The sequence below is a fragment of the Guillardia theta genome (genome assembly GCF_000315625.1).
Source record: "Guillardia theta CCMP2712 unplaced genomic scaffold GUITHscaffold_54, whole genome shotgun sequence".
NCBI lineage: Eukaryota > Cryptophyceae > Pyrenomonadales > Geminigeraceae > Guillardia > Guillardia theta.
This window is the reverse complement of record NW_005434620.1, coordinates 336,314-349,611: the sequence shown is the minus strand read 5'-3', so window position 1 is coordinate 349,611 and position 13,298 is coordinate 336,314. Positions and strand designations below refer to the sequence as shown.

The following is a 13,298-nucleotide window of genomic DNA, read 5'->3' as shown; positions in this document are numbered from 1 at the left end:
ACCGCTTGCATTGGGAGTGGTAGGAGGGGGTACAGATCACGTCAACCCCCACCCCACCTATGCCTCCTGATCGTAGCTTGCAATGCAGAGGCAGGCAACTATGGCAGTAGGAGCGACGGGTCGTGCGATGAGCGCGATGAGCATTCGAGGTCTTAGATCCTTCATGCTCAGCAGCTTGCAGTCAAGGACATACTCCCTTGCTAGCTGGAGGTCGAACTTGAACCTCTCACCCGGGTTCGCTGCCCTCTCCCCCTCCTTTGCCGTTACGAAGAACCCCCTTCATGCCCTGCCGTCTGCTCCTGCGCTCCCATCCGCTGGTCGCTCGTTTTTCTCCTGGTTGGGAGGCCAGAAAGACGGAGCCAGCAAAGATTTCTCGCAGGAGGAAGCGAAAAAAGCGATCGATGGGGGAGGCATCCTTCTTGACGTGAGGAGGATTGATGAATTCTATACTGGCCATGCCAAAATCGCAGTGAACATTCCCCACGAAGTGCTGGGAGCACGTATCAACGAAGTATGCCTATGGAATATCCTTCTCCTCCTTGTCGTGATCTAACGCTGATGCGCAGGTACACAAGCTTACCCAGAACGACTTCCAGAAGGCAATCGTAGTACACTGCAGGTCGGGGGCGAGGTCCGCAGTGGCCAAGCGAATTCTTGAAGAAAATGGCTACAAGAACGTTTTGAATCTGGGAGGAATCTCAGACGTGATGGCCACGTTTGAGATGGCATAAGGGCAGCGAGAGAACAGGTTTCGGCTTTCCTGGTATGCCATAAACAGTTTCCGGTGGGGTAAAATCTTTTCGTTTCATGGCTTTGTTCTCTTCTTAGCAAGGTCTCCCACGTGCTCTCTTCCGTAGTAATCCCACACTATCACGCTTGGAAGCTTGGTCACCAGCTCATCAATCATGTCGTCCGTTGGTGAGTTGCACCACCCCATGTGAAACTCCCGCAGGACTTTGAGGTTTCTGGACGCCATCTTAAAAAAAGTGAACACGTCAGTCAAGTGATGACTAGATTGAAATCAGAACCTCCAAGTGACTGTCGCAAAGAGGTTTGCATCCTTCCAGCTTCAAGGATGTTAAGCACGATAGCTTGCACACAACTTCCTCTATCCCCGCAGCAGTGACTTCGTTCAGCCAGCTCAGGTCGAGCGATTGTAGAGTCCTGGCACATGCTTTTAGCTGGAGTTTGAACCATACCTTCACTCACTTGCAGTGGTTGCATATCGACCGCACCGAAGAGTCTCCTAGCGAGTCACACCGGGCAAGGCCAAGATGTACCAGCTGGGAGCGAGTCGAGCAAAGTTGCTACACAAGAACTTTAGCATGACTGATATCCTTTTGGGAAGACTGTAATACCTCCATCGAGACGTCTGTAATCTCACTGCATTTTCGCATGTCTAGATGCGTCAAGCACTGTGCATGGCCTGCAATCCTACCCAACATTTCATCCTCCACATTGTCACACCAACTCAGATCCAGCCTTTCCAGATTTCGTGCAGACAAGAGAATGAATCGAATGTCTTCAACGAACAGCTCGCACTCTCCCAACTCGAGCGTTCGCACTTCATCCAGGTTCAAACTCTGAAGCCCCCTCGATGTAGTGCTCGTTCCTGTCAGTAGTAGACGCCTCAAACGAATGTCCTCGTTGCATCCAATCCTCTGAAGTGCAACATCTGCATGGTTACTTGCATCAGGACAGACTCAACGAAGAAAAAGCCCTGACCTGTAATGGCGCGATTACCCCACATCTCCAGCTCTGCAAGACTCGATGAAATCGGCTGCACTCTGAAGGCGTCGTCTGTTATGCGAGGACAATTGGCTACTTTCAGCACCCTCAGCTCTCTGCACGATGCTAGCAACGTCGAGACAGCGTCGTCAGACAGGTTGACTGAGAGGGAAAGGTCTATGTGAGTGATTCTCTCACATTTCACAGCCAAGTCCTTAATGGCTCGATTGAAATTGAGCAAGAGGGAAGTAGCACGAAACTCGAGCTTCTCGAGTCGAGGAACATGATCCCAAACCTCAGACAACATCAGCCCTGACATGTACGGATGGCAATCTGAGATGTTCATTGAAATCAACTGCATCGAACCAACCGAGGTGAACATGTCCTTGCAGACCTCTGGCCGAAGCAACGAGCACCCACTCAGATCGATATCCGATGCTCCTGAAGCCAGAAAGCTCGCGAGATCTTTGTTGGCGTTCAGAAGCTCACCAGACGAGATCCTCGAAACTTCGTTCAGCAACAGTGCTTTCTGTTCTCCTGTCAAAGACTCCATGGCCATCGAGAATATTCTATCTCGATCATGCAGAGGCACTCTAGAGCTGAACAAAATGCCAATTCCATGCTGGCTATCCCTGTCAGAAGTGTTGCATTGCCCCTCCCCCTCCTCCTCAAGCTCCGAAGCCCACGAAGGACCAGTCTTGATTTCACCCGGCAGATCCGTTGAGATATCAGAAGAGGTGTGGGGGGATCTCACAGAAGCTTCATCTTCGCTTCCCCCAGGGGATGAGATGGAAGAAACTCGCCCGCTTGGCCACCATCGTCGGCTTGTCCTCGCCATCGCCAACAGGCTTAACGCGCTCAAGTTTGCCATGGCCGGACTCTGAAATTTTTCAACGGATTGTAACCGCAAATATGACGGTTACACTCTGACGTTGAAATGGTGACTGATGGTTACGAACCGTTATTGTTCGACCCTTCGAGTATGGCAATGGAGATAGTGCAGGAGCAGTGCGCTTAAGACCTGCAACCCTCCCTCCTCCCTCCTCCCTCCTCCCTCCTCCCTCCTCCCTCCTCCCTCCTCCCTCCTCCCTCCTCCCTCCTCTTTCCGTCCTCTCCCTGACTTTCCCTCCATTCTCCATCTTTCTTCCACCTCAGTCCATCTCCTCTCCCCGCTCCCTTCGATCCTCCTGGCAATCAGAATGAGGACATCTGCGATCGCCTTCTCCCTTCTGTCGGGCTTTTCGATCTTCCTGGTTGCGATTGTGTTGCACAATGGAAATTTTTATGCACAACATTCCGTCCTGGATTCCGAGGTAGTCGTCGTTAGACGCAGACGAATGACGTCTGATAGGTTTTCTCGCAGGGTGACGTGCAATACTTCTACTTACCAGCCGATGTTGTCAAGAAGGCAGAGACTGGGATGAAACGACGCAACTTCGAGTATTCTAAAGTGATACAGCAATCGCTAGAGAGCTCTGGGAAGGGCGCCGCAAGAAACTGTGCGATTTCTAGGTGAGCTGAACAGCAGTCCCTGATGGAAGTAACATGGCCCTAGCCTTGTGGAGCAAGCAAACGCGATCTTTCCCCAGTGGGATGGATGTGGATACATGCATGCATCTACTACGTTCTCGACGCCATCATCAGGAGGGGTATCGACTGATCCTCACTTTTCGATGACACTGAACAACCTTTCTGTGTGGTACAGGTGGTTACAGGTCCTTCCGACGATACACTTTGTGGTCCTGATGATGTTGAGATCTGGCCTTGCAATGAAAAGTTTGGAAGGTTCTGCTGAAGATCTTGTTGTGTTGTGTGAACAAGCGCTGATAAGCAACTCGTGCAGGAAATTCGAGAATGACAACCCTGGGAACCTTGCTCATTGCTACCAGATGATCAAGGGATTAACGGAGACTTGTGATTTCTACGACAAGTGTGGGCCAAGGATGTACGCAAGTGAAGGAGCAACATCGGTCAGGATGCACTTTGTTTTCTTCTGACTTTTATCTCACACCACACCTACCTCAGGTTTGTTCCTCCCCGACTGGCGACTATTACAAGGAGCCTGAAGTGCAGAGGATGTGTGGAATCTGTCGAATGGCACGGACTGAGCTGCTCAATGCCCAAGAAGTGGATGACAATGGAGGTGGTTGTTTGGCGGACGATGCAGTCGCGGTCCGACGAAGTGAAGAGCATGGAGGACTGAGGGAGGAGCAAGTTGCCATCAAGGATCTCAACGTTGGTGACCTGGTCAGAGCGCCAGATGCATCTGGAAAAGTGGCATGGCGGCCTGTATATTACGTCATGGCGCACAAGGAAGCCATGCCGCTTGTTGAGCTGCAATGGCGAGGAGGAAGCTTGACGATCTCAAACAACCATTTCGTCCCGGTCAGATCTCCTGGTGAAAAGTAACCACCCATCTGACCGACAACGTTGCAGGTTCATCGGGAGGGCCCCGGCGGGTATGAAGGGATCGAATCCCACAAGACCGCCAGAGCCTCTGACATCTCCGTGGGAGACTCGATCTTCGTCTTGGAGGCAGGTGGTCGATACCAGGTGACTCTTTGCGAGGATAGTTCTTGTGCGTGATTCCTGTCGCCAGCCTGTCCCCGTAACAGGCGTGAGAACCTCTCGAGGACGGGCAAGATACGTCCTGGTCGAAGGAGGAAGAGTCGAAGTCGGGGCAAGAGGAGGAGAGGTTGGAGCAGCTGCCACTGTGTATAGCACGGCCTTGGGCGAACTGGAGACCCTACCTTTCCTTTTTCTTCACTCCCTCCTCCCGGGAAGTCTGCAGGTATCAAGATAGACCTTTATCTTGCAACAAATCCTCTGATGACGCAAACCTGAAGGTTCCCGCCATTGCAAGATCGCTGGAACTTGCGCTAGAATCACCACTTCTCATGGCGATAGAGCGGGCTCTTGTGCAGTTGGTAGGCGATGTTGTTTCCTCCTGGTGTTTGTTTGACTTTTGTCTATGTACCTGCAGGAGAAGATCGTTGTAGGGAGAAAGAAGATGGAATCTGCACAAGGAAGGGAACAAGATCGAAGGAGAGGGACTTTCAACATGCTCTTCTTCTCGCATACTTCGTCTTCCCACCATTTTAGCTAGCTGGTTATCTTGTAGCCTCTACACCCTACCCTGCCTAGAAACCCTACCCCACCCCATCTTTTCACAGTTCACTCATCTCTACTATACGAATAAAGTACCCCTGCTTGTATTTTCTGCACGTACCCCACCCCTACCTGTATTGTTTTCAAAGATTCGGGCTCCATGACCCGCCATGGCGCCACTCGCAACTCGAATTCCTCCTCCTCCTCCTGTGCTCCACCCCCTCCAGCTAGTCCTCCCGCTGCTGCTACCAGCTTTCTTCTTGCTGCTGCTGCTGCTGCCATCCTCCTTCACCACATCACAACCGTCATCTTGTTCCTTTTGCTTTCTCTGCACGAAGTCGTTCTATTGGCCTCTTCTACTCATCACATAGTTACTTTCTTCTGTCTTCATATTCCATCCTTTGACTCATATTGTCGATGATACGCAAAATGACATCATTTCATTTCTTGTAGCCTCTGATTGCTCTCAACTCTTGTACAGTTGCCCAGTCTGATGCCTTGTAACTTGTGCTCCATTCAGCATGGATCAAGCTTCAGGCTGACTTTCTACCGATTGTTTTCAGATGCTGTCGGAGTTACGGCTGATGGCAGCCTTTGCGATCACATCCCGACATCTCAATGTAATCGATGACGATTGATACTTGAGCAGCCATGGAAACCGTTGTTGATTTAACGCTTCGAAACGAGCTGGAAGCTCAAATCTTTGACATTCCATCCCATGTTCCAACTGAACCGATTGATGATGTTTCCATCATCGACGATCCAGCCGACCAAGCTGCTAAGCAGCAACAGACCTCAGCATCGTCGAGTGCTCCAGAGACTTCAACGTACAGCAACCTGAAACGAAAGAGGGAGGAGGGAGAGGAGTCTGAAGGGAACGACACCTGCATGATTTGTTTCGAGCAGTGGACAAACACGGGAGAACATCGAGTTGTGTGCTTGGGATGCGGCCATCTGTTCGGAGCGAGCTGTATCCAGAAATGGCTGTCGGAGAGGAAGCATTGTCCCACTTGTAACCATGCAGCAAAGCGTCGAGACATCAGGACTGTATATGCTTGCAACTTGGTTGCAGTGGACACGGCAGAAAAAGATAGGTGAGGACGGGAAGAGATCGAAGTAGAACCATGTGGATGATTCGTTCTTCAGGGCACTGCAGGAGTTGAGCCAGGAGAGGAAGCTCAGGGTTCAAGCTCAAGAGAGGCAATTCGTGATAGTTCAATTTTAGAGTGTGAAAGCAACCTGACAGGCAAAAAAGACTGCAAGACGAGTTGATGAAGCTCGCGGTGTCGAGGTGTGAAGATTGTTGACTAGATGTTGTTAGTCTTGACATGGGGGCATGCCAGAGACGAGTTGCTGCAAGAGATCTCCAGACTGAAGCGAAGGCTCCACGGTTGGTTGGATGGATTGATTTCTCCTGGCTGCTGAAGTTGATGCCAGACCCAAAGCCAACCACCGACTTGCAAATTGAGATCGGCCATTGGCGCAGAGTATGGACTGTACGAGGAATCTTCGGGGGGGCAAGGGTGATGGATTTCTCTGAGGTATATGATGTTTGACATGTTGACAACCCACGGAGATCGAGATCTCTTTTGAAAACAAAAGAATGTCACCTTGAGCATGTACTCGCAGGCCCAGTCTTGCATCTTGGTTTCTTGTTCTCTGCCTCAAGCGTTCATGGGCAACGAGGAATACAGTCTTTGCAAGATCAACATTGTTTCCAAATCCCATCAGGTATGAGTCACATGCTGAATTTTACTTTTTGTGGGTAGTCTTCGATGAGGATCCGTCGTGTTTCGAACTTCCGCAGACCCTGATTGATTTCATCAGTTTATGGGCAAGCTACACACAAAGCACATCCGTGATTGCAAAGTTTGTCTTGGTATGAGAAGAGTTTGCTAAAGTGTGAACAACCTGTACAGGTAGAGCCACACATGGGAACGCAAGTCCTCACATGCAGCGTTGACAAGGTCAGTCTGCCTCTCCTCCTTGCAATCGGCTCACCTTTTTTTTCTTGCATGAAAGACTGTTCGCATAACCAACATCGAGAACAACACGCTCGTGCACTCTTATGCTGTATCAGATGCGTTATGGAGTTGTTGTTGGCACCCAAAGGTGATCGGCCTACTTAAATTTGCACACTACTAAGCGCTGACATGATGGCAAAAGAATCGCAATTTATTCTTTTGTGGAGGAGCGCAGGTAAAATTATGAGAAAGGATGTGGGACAAGTCTGAAAGAATTTTCAGAATCGTGTTTACCTGTTTGATACGAGGATCACATCAAAACCTTGCAGAATCATCGCAGGAATTTACCCGCAACCCACTCACAGTCTGTGCATGATGGGGTGAAGGACTTTGTTGTTGAGAAATTCTCAAATTCACCTCGGTCATCAGGACAAGCTTGATCGGGGGAACAACTGGAGGGTGTTGTTGTTGGACATTCATGTCGGAGGATCTCTCCGATACTCAGTCGCAAGTCAGTTGTTCAGCGATTCAACTGGAAGCCACTCAATGCACGTCGGTGTCGTGCGACGCCAGGTGAAGTCAGTGGACAGAAGGTCCCAGCACGTCTTGTTGTTTGACAGGAGCTTGTCTGCAGTTTGAAAATGTGTCTCGCCTCCTTCCGTAACTCAGAGTCTGCTGGCTCAAAACCATGCCACGTCACGTTTCGTCTGAATGTAACAGCTTCCTTTGTCCACGTGCGATGTCGACATGATGTCGGCGCCGTAGGAGGAATCGGGAGGGATCCAGCCTGAAGAGACTCTCCGTCTGGTAGGGCATGCAGGTATGAAGAATTTCTTGTGGTGGTTGAGACGTCAATGCATGTTTGCAGGCTCTCAGTTCCTGTCAAGATCGTCTTTCATCAAGACAAGTTCTGATGGCAAGGATCAAACTTTTCTTCACCACCTCGTTGCGAGCTTCTTTGTTGACATGCGTGATGCTCGCAGGAAGTGATGGTTTCAGTGTTGCGTCAGGAGATGAGACGTCCAAGGTCAGTCGAGCGGTTGTCAACCAATAGCAACATATGACATGCAATAGTCTTTGTGGATCTGGGAGACGAAAGAAGGAAGCGTGAAGGACAAGCTTCCTGTAATTTTGGATGTCTGAAAGGATCGATCATCTGACTTGTTGACTTCAGCCACACTCATCTCCAGTGCTGGATGTAAAGGTTGCTTGCGAATCGCTCAAGGATTATGCCTGATTGTCCTTGCAGAACGTCGGATCTTTCCTGTTCTCGTTGAGCGATTCGGAAATCATACTCTTCGAGGAGAAGGAATTGTAGAGTTTAACTTCACATTGTACGATCCTGGACTTTATGTACATACATTGCTCGAAACGTCAGACATCTGATCTCTTCACTCTTTCTTGATCTTAGATCGAACGCTATAGACAAGTCGCTCCATGTCCTTTACAGCTTGTCCTCCGAGATATCTGACGTGAGTGTCGATGAGAATGCAGGAGGGATATTGAGGGGAGGAGAGGAGAGGAGAGGGGAGGGGAGGGGAGGATGGGAGAGGAGAGGAGAGGAGAGGAGAGGAGCAAGGAGCATGTGGAGGAGGGTCTTGAGAGAGCAGTGTGAAAGGAGCAAGGGGAAGCGAGAGGGACAGAAGAGGGACAAGATAGAGAGATAAAAGTAGGTGAGGGTCACCTGAAGACCATCATGTCTGAAATGTTCGCCCCTATGAGCAGATGTCATCAGATCATATCATTATACATGATATCATATCATGATATAACATGAAATAAGCTCATATACCATATTGAATAACGTCACATCACATCACATCACATCACATCACATCACATCACATCACATCACAGCAGTGATTGCAAATTTCACCGGTCATCCTGCCCTCGTTGTCTTGGCTCTCCTCCTGTTGTGACATGTCAGCAGGCTATCTCATCACAAGAACCTCGCACCTGTGCCGCCCGGAACGCAGAGACGAAAGTTCGCACAACTTCGATGAACTGTTTGCAAACAAGTAAACCTCGCGGAAGAGCTCCCTAGACATCAGATGGACCTGATGTCGACATTCAGAATCGATTTCTAGGATCAGATCATCTCCGCTCCTTAAGCACTGACAAGATGCGTCAGTCACACAAAATCACCGGATCCTGTTCTTGTGTTGTTGTGAAAATGTCTGTTGTTGCTCTTACCAGCACAACAGGACTGCCGACTAGCAGCTTCTTGTCTATCACGTCGATGATGTCGGGGAAGGGAATCTGCCACAATCGTGCTTGTGAGCAACCAGCAGATGTTTGCAATCAGAACAAACTTCGAATTCAGCTGCATCGTTCTCATCGTAGCTGATCAGCATTTCCGATGTCATGTCAAGACGAATCTTCTTCCTACAAGAGGAAGTGAGGAGGGAGAGCAGACAGGGAGGGAGGGAAGAAGGTTGCAGCATGGAAGGAGAGCTGGAAGTATTGATGGCAAGCAAGTGTGGTAGAAGCAGGCGCAGGAGCAGGCGCAGGAGCAGGAGCAGGAGCAGGCGCAGGAGCAGGAGCAGGAGCAGGCGCAGGAGCAGGAGCAGGAGCAGGAGCAGGAGCAGGAGCAGGAGCAGTTGTAGCGGCAGAGTCAGGGACAGGAGAAGGAAGTGAAAGATCTTTTTGTAAAGTGACCTCATTCCATTTGCAGTGAAGTTCAAAGATGCCCCGAGGCGTTGCTTGTGAGAGCTGATGCTCTTGATTTGACTCTGTGCAAGTGGAGCAAGTAGATAAGTGCACATGTCCAAAGTAGTCAGAAGATGCGAATGGGAAGCGATGTCAACATAATAGAGGATATCAACATCAGCAGAAAATGTTTGAGAAGAAACACGGATATCCACATCAGCAGAAAATGTTTGACAAGAAACATGAAAACTTGATGTTTGTCTGCTAACATCACTCACAAGTTTGCTCAGCGACGCGTCTCGGTCCGATGAAAGCGAATGCGCCAGTTTTCTTTGCCCGTACGAAGTCGTCAGGGCACTAACAATCGCCATCTAAGAAAGCACAGTGAGCAACTTTAAAACACGTATACACATCGTCTGAAGCAGTCTACTCCTTGAACAGATGCTCTCTCCCTCCTCTACACTCCTATCTCCTTCACCATCTCCTTCATCTCTCCTCAGCACAGATTCCTCATCCTTGCTCACCTGCGTCAGCCTTGCGATCTTCTCCTCCTGGATCAGCTTCTCCCTGTAAGGCAGAGCCTGGGGCCCCGTCACATGCAGGGACAGGACGCGGAGGGTCTTGCGGAAAGACATTTCCCGCCCTGGCAGACCGTCCTCCATAAGCTCGATCCTTGCTACCCGCATCTTGAACTCGTCGCAGAACAAGCTTGAGCCGAGCGGGTTGTTCATCCGATGTAAGATCTCCACAAGGTTGCGCAGCTTCGTGATGCTCAGCGTCCCGTCTTGCCTGGCGTCGAGGGAATTCCAAGCCGACTGAAGGAACGAGACTGAGGAGGAGGAGCAGGCAAGAGACAGCGAGAGATAGCGAGAGACAGACAGACAGACAGACAGACAGACAGACAGACAGACAGACAGACAGACAGACAGACAGGCAGGCAGGCAGGCAGGCAGGCAGGCAGGCAGGCAGGCAGGCAGGCAGGCAGGCAGGCAGGCAGACAGACAGACAGACAGACAGAGACTGATAGGCAGACTACGAGCAGGCAGGCAGGCAGGGGGTAGAAGAGGCAGAAACAAGAGAAAGGATGGAAGGAGAGGGAGGGTGACATGAAGGGAAGTAGGAGATAGAGAGCAATCGTTAGATTTCCCATGCAGACTTACCCTGAAAGACTCTATGTGCTCGCTGTTCAATACAAACTTCATCTCCACGTGAAAGTTAAAGAAGCTTTCGACCAACATGCTGATGAACAAGTTGAGGAGAACATATTTCATGAAGATGAAGTAGATGCTGAGAAAAATAGAACCAAAGATTGCATTCCCACAATCCGAGTAATCCTGCCATCTCCCAAAACTGTCTTGAACACAATTCTTACACCTAGTGCAATAAGGCGCCTCTATCATGAGATCCTGTAGAACACCGCGGAAACCAGAGTTTGTGATAACTTGTAGGAGAGCTGTCAGCGCAGTCCAGGTGTTCTTGAAATTGCGATAGCTGTCCAGACTGACGCCAAACTTGACTTCTGCGAAGAACTGAACCCCAACGCAGACAAAGATGAAGAGAAAGATGGAGACAACAAGGAAGGTAGCGAAAAGTCCTGGCAGGCTGGCAGAGATGGCTTGAAAGAGGAGGTAAAGTTTAGGAACCCTCCGAATGATCTTGACCGTTCGGAAGACGCGGACGAGGCGGAGGAGACGGAGGGCTCGGATGCCGACGGATCGCGACAGAGTCTGTTCAGCAATGCTGATGAGTACGATGAAAAGATCGAAAAGGTTCCAGGAGCTGCTGAAGAAGGCAAAGCCGTAGGCGACACACTTCAAGGCGATCTCGATGGAGTAGATGACGATAAAGACGTTGTCGATGGAGGATAAAGTAGACGTCCAAGAGCTCTGCACGGCATATCCCTCGGACGCCATGAAACCCACGTTGAGAAAGATAACGAACATGATGAAGTACTGGAACTGCAGGCTTTCGACGAAGACAAACAGGCGTCTGTGCCATCTCTTCGTCGGCATTGGGATCTCCTTCACCTTTGTCAAGTTGTCGATCTTGTTCTCGAACCTCATGAAGTTTCTCTGGAGCTCCGAGTACATGATCATCCCGCTCCTCATCCTGACGCTGTCTATGAAGATGGCGACGAGGAGCTGGAGGATGAAGTACACCATGATCAGGATGAACAGCCCGAAGTAGAAGAAGTAAATCGGAGACTCACTGTGTGCACAAACAGTTTCAGTGTGGATGCCCATCTCGCTTCCATGCATCTATGATGTCGGCATCGTTGTCCATATACACAGCATACATCATCATCATCGTCATCGTCATCGTCATCGTCATCATCATCGTCATCGTCATCGTCATAATCGTCGTCGTCGTCGTCGTCGTCGTCGTCGTCGTCGTCATCATCATCATCATCATCATCATCATCATCATCATCATCATCTTTATCGTCGTCGTCATTGTCATCACCAGCACCGTTTCGTTCCTCCCCAGTCATCACCATCACCATCACCATCACGGCTTGCACGCTCAGCAAGCTCTTCAACGTAACTCACTTGTGTCGAGGCTGATAACCGACTCCTACGATGTCAACTGCACTGAAGGCGATCTCCGACCAGTTCTCCAGGGAGATCAGCTCAAACAGGGAAAGAATCGCCAGCCCGAAGTGATCGAAGGAGGAGGAGGAAGCTGGGTTCTCCCACACACGAGGGAGGAGGATCTCAGTCCTGTCGCCGTCGAAGACGAAGCTCTTGTGCAGGGACCCTCGTGCATAGGAGGAGAGGAAAGAGCCGCTGCACTGGATTCTGTTGGTGATGGGAGGAGCGAGGAGCTTGTTGGTCTGCTCGTCGCACATGCTGGTTTGAAGCTCTCCTCTGTACCATGCGATGGTGGGAGGGGCGGCGCTGGTGCAGTCGATGGAGTGATAGACGGGCCTTGTTCCTGCACACCATGTGAGGAGAGGGCAGAGAGGGAAAGGAAGAGGAGAAAGATGGAGGAGGGAGGAGGAAGAGGATTGAGGATTGAGGAATATCATAAACAACAAGACAATCACATGCTTATCGATCGGTTCATATCAAACACACACAACTCGTTTGAACAACCACAACCCCTTGCTCACCTGCTGCGTCATCATTGCACTTGTAAAGGTTCCCCGCGAACAGCATGGTCCCAACAAGCGCGAAGATGATAAAGGTGATTGCCCATACCAAGAACACGTTGAGAATCTCTTTCCTTGACATCACCAGCGAGTTGATCAGAGTCTGCAATGAAGCAAACTTGTTAAAGAAGCGGAGGGGACGAACGACCCTGAGCACCCTGACGACCGCGAGGTTCGCAAACCCCATGAAGTCAAGAATCGAGCAGAGGAGGATGGTGAAGTCGAGGATGTTCCAGGTGCTGCGCAGATACGCCTGCGGATGCTCCCAGTAGAAGCCGTGGTCAAGCACTTTGACGAGGAACTCGAGGGAGAACATAGTGAAGAGAGCGTACTCGACCTTGAGGACGTTCTGCGGTTTGATCACCATGTTCTCTTCTATGGGCGAGTCGAGAGCGAGCATGATGCAAGAGAGGATGATAGTGCAGAGGATCAGCACGTCGAACCACTTGTTGGTCCTGATGGATCGAGCGACTTGGCGGATATTATTGTTTGCGGGAGGTTGGAGGCAGCCAAAGATCTTGACCGCTGGGAGATCTCTGTCTTGGTTCTTGTCGTCTTTTTCAAGATGTCGGACTATGTCCAGGATGTCTTCTCCGGCCCTTCCCTGAACTTTTCCTCCTCCTCCTTCTTCCCCTTCGTCGTCGTCATCGCTGTCATGCTCGTCCCTGATAACAATTCCTTCGCTCCTCTTATCTCTG

The 13,298-nt window shown here is 50.3% G+C and overlaps 5 protein-coding genes across 5 annotated transcripts; 3 read left to right on the top strand and 2 right to left on the bottom strand.

Annotated features, from left to right (window-relative positions):
* The first annotated feature begins 59 nt into the window (after positions 1–59).
* Positions 60–810, top strand: GUITHDRAFT_88190 (hypothetical protein). The gene is made up of 2 exons (XM_005829152.1): positions 60–511; positions 567–810. Exons 1-2 carry the CDS (start codon positions 83–85, stop codon positions 729–731), a joined length of 594 nt encoding a protein of 197 aa, XP_005829209.1. The 5' UTR covers positions 60–82; the 3' UTR covers positions 732–810.
* Positions 806–2,281, bottom strand: GUITHDRAFT_111790 (hypothetical protein; the record flags this gene model as incomplete). The annotated part of the gene is made up of 5 exons (XM_005829151.1): positions 806–976; positions 1,029–1,164; positions 1,210–1,307; positions 1,359–1,675; positions 1,726–2,281. The coding sequence occupies 5 exons, from the start codon at positions 2,279–2,281 to the stop codon at positions 806–808; spliced, it is 1,278 nt and encodes a 425-aa protein (XP_005829208.1).
* Positions 2,282–2,927: 646 nt separating this feature from the next.
* GUITHDRAFT_141427 (hypothetical protein) lies at positions 2,928–4,727 on the top strand (the record flags this gene model as incomplete). The annotated part of the gene is made up of 10 exons (XM_005829150.1): positions 2,928–3,041; positions 3,080–3,240; positions 3,284–3,377; positions 3,434–3,513; positions 3,572–3,698; positions 3,754–4,113; positions 4,165–4,281; positions 4,328–4,519; positions 4,575–4,678; positions 4,712–4,727. 10 exons carry the CDS (start codon positions 2,928–2,930, stop codon positions 4,725–4,727), a joined length of 1,365 nt encoding a protein of 454 aa, XP_005829207.1.
* Positions 4,728–5,691: 964 nt separating this feature from the next.
* GUITHDRAFT_44855 (hypothetical protein) lies at positions 5,692–5,922 on the top strand (the record flags this gene model as incomplete). The annotated part of the gene is made up of 1 exon (XM_005829149.1): positions 5,692–5,922. A coding segment is annotated over one exon (231 nt), but the record flags the coding sequence as incomplete, so codon positions are not given.
* A 4,687-nt stretch (positions 5,923–10,609) lies between these two features.
* On the bottom strand, positions 10,610–13,060 carry GUITHDRAFT_55227 (hypothetical protein; the record flags this gene model as incomplete). The annotated part of the gene is made up of 3 exons (XM_005829148.1): positions 10,610–11,657; positions 11,999–12,192; positions 12,545–13,060. Coding segments are annotated over 3 exons (1,758 nt in total), but the record flags the coding sequence as incomplete, so codon positions are not given.
* Between the last annotated feature and the right edge of the window lie 238 nt (positions 13,061–13,298).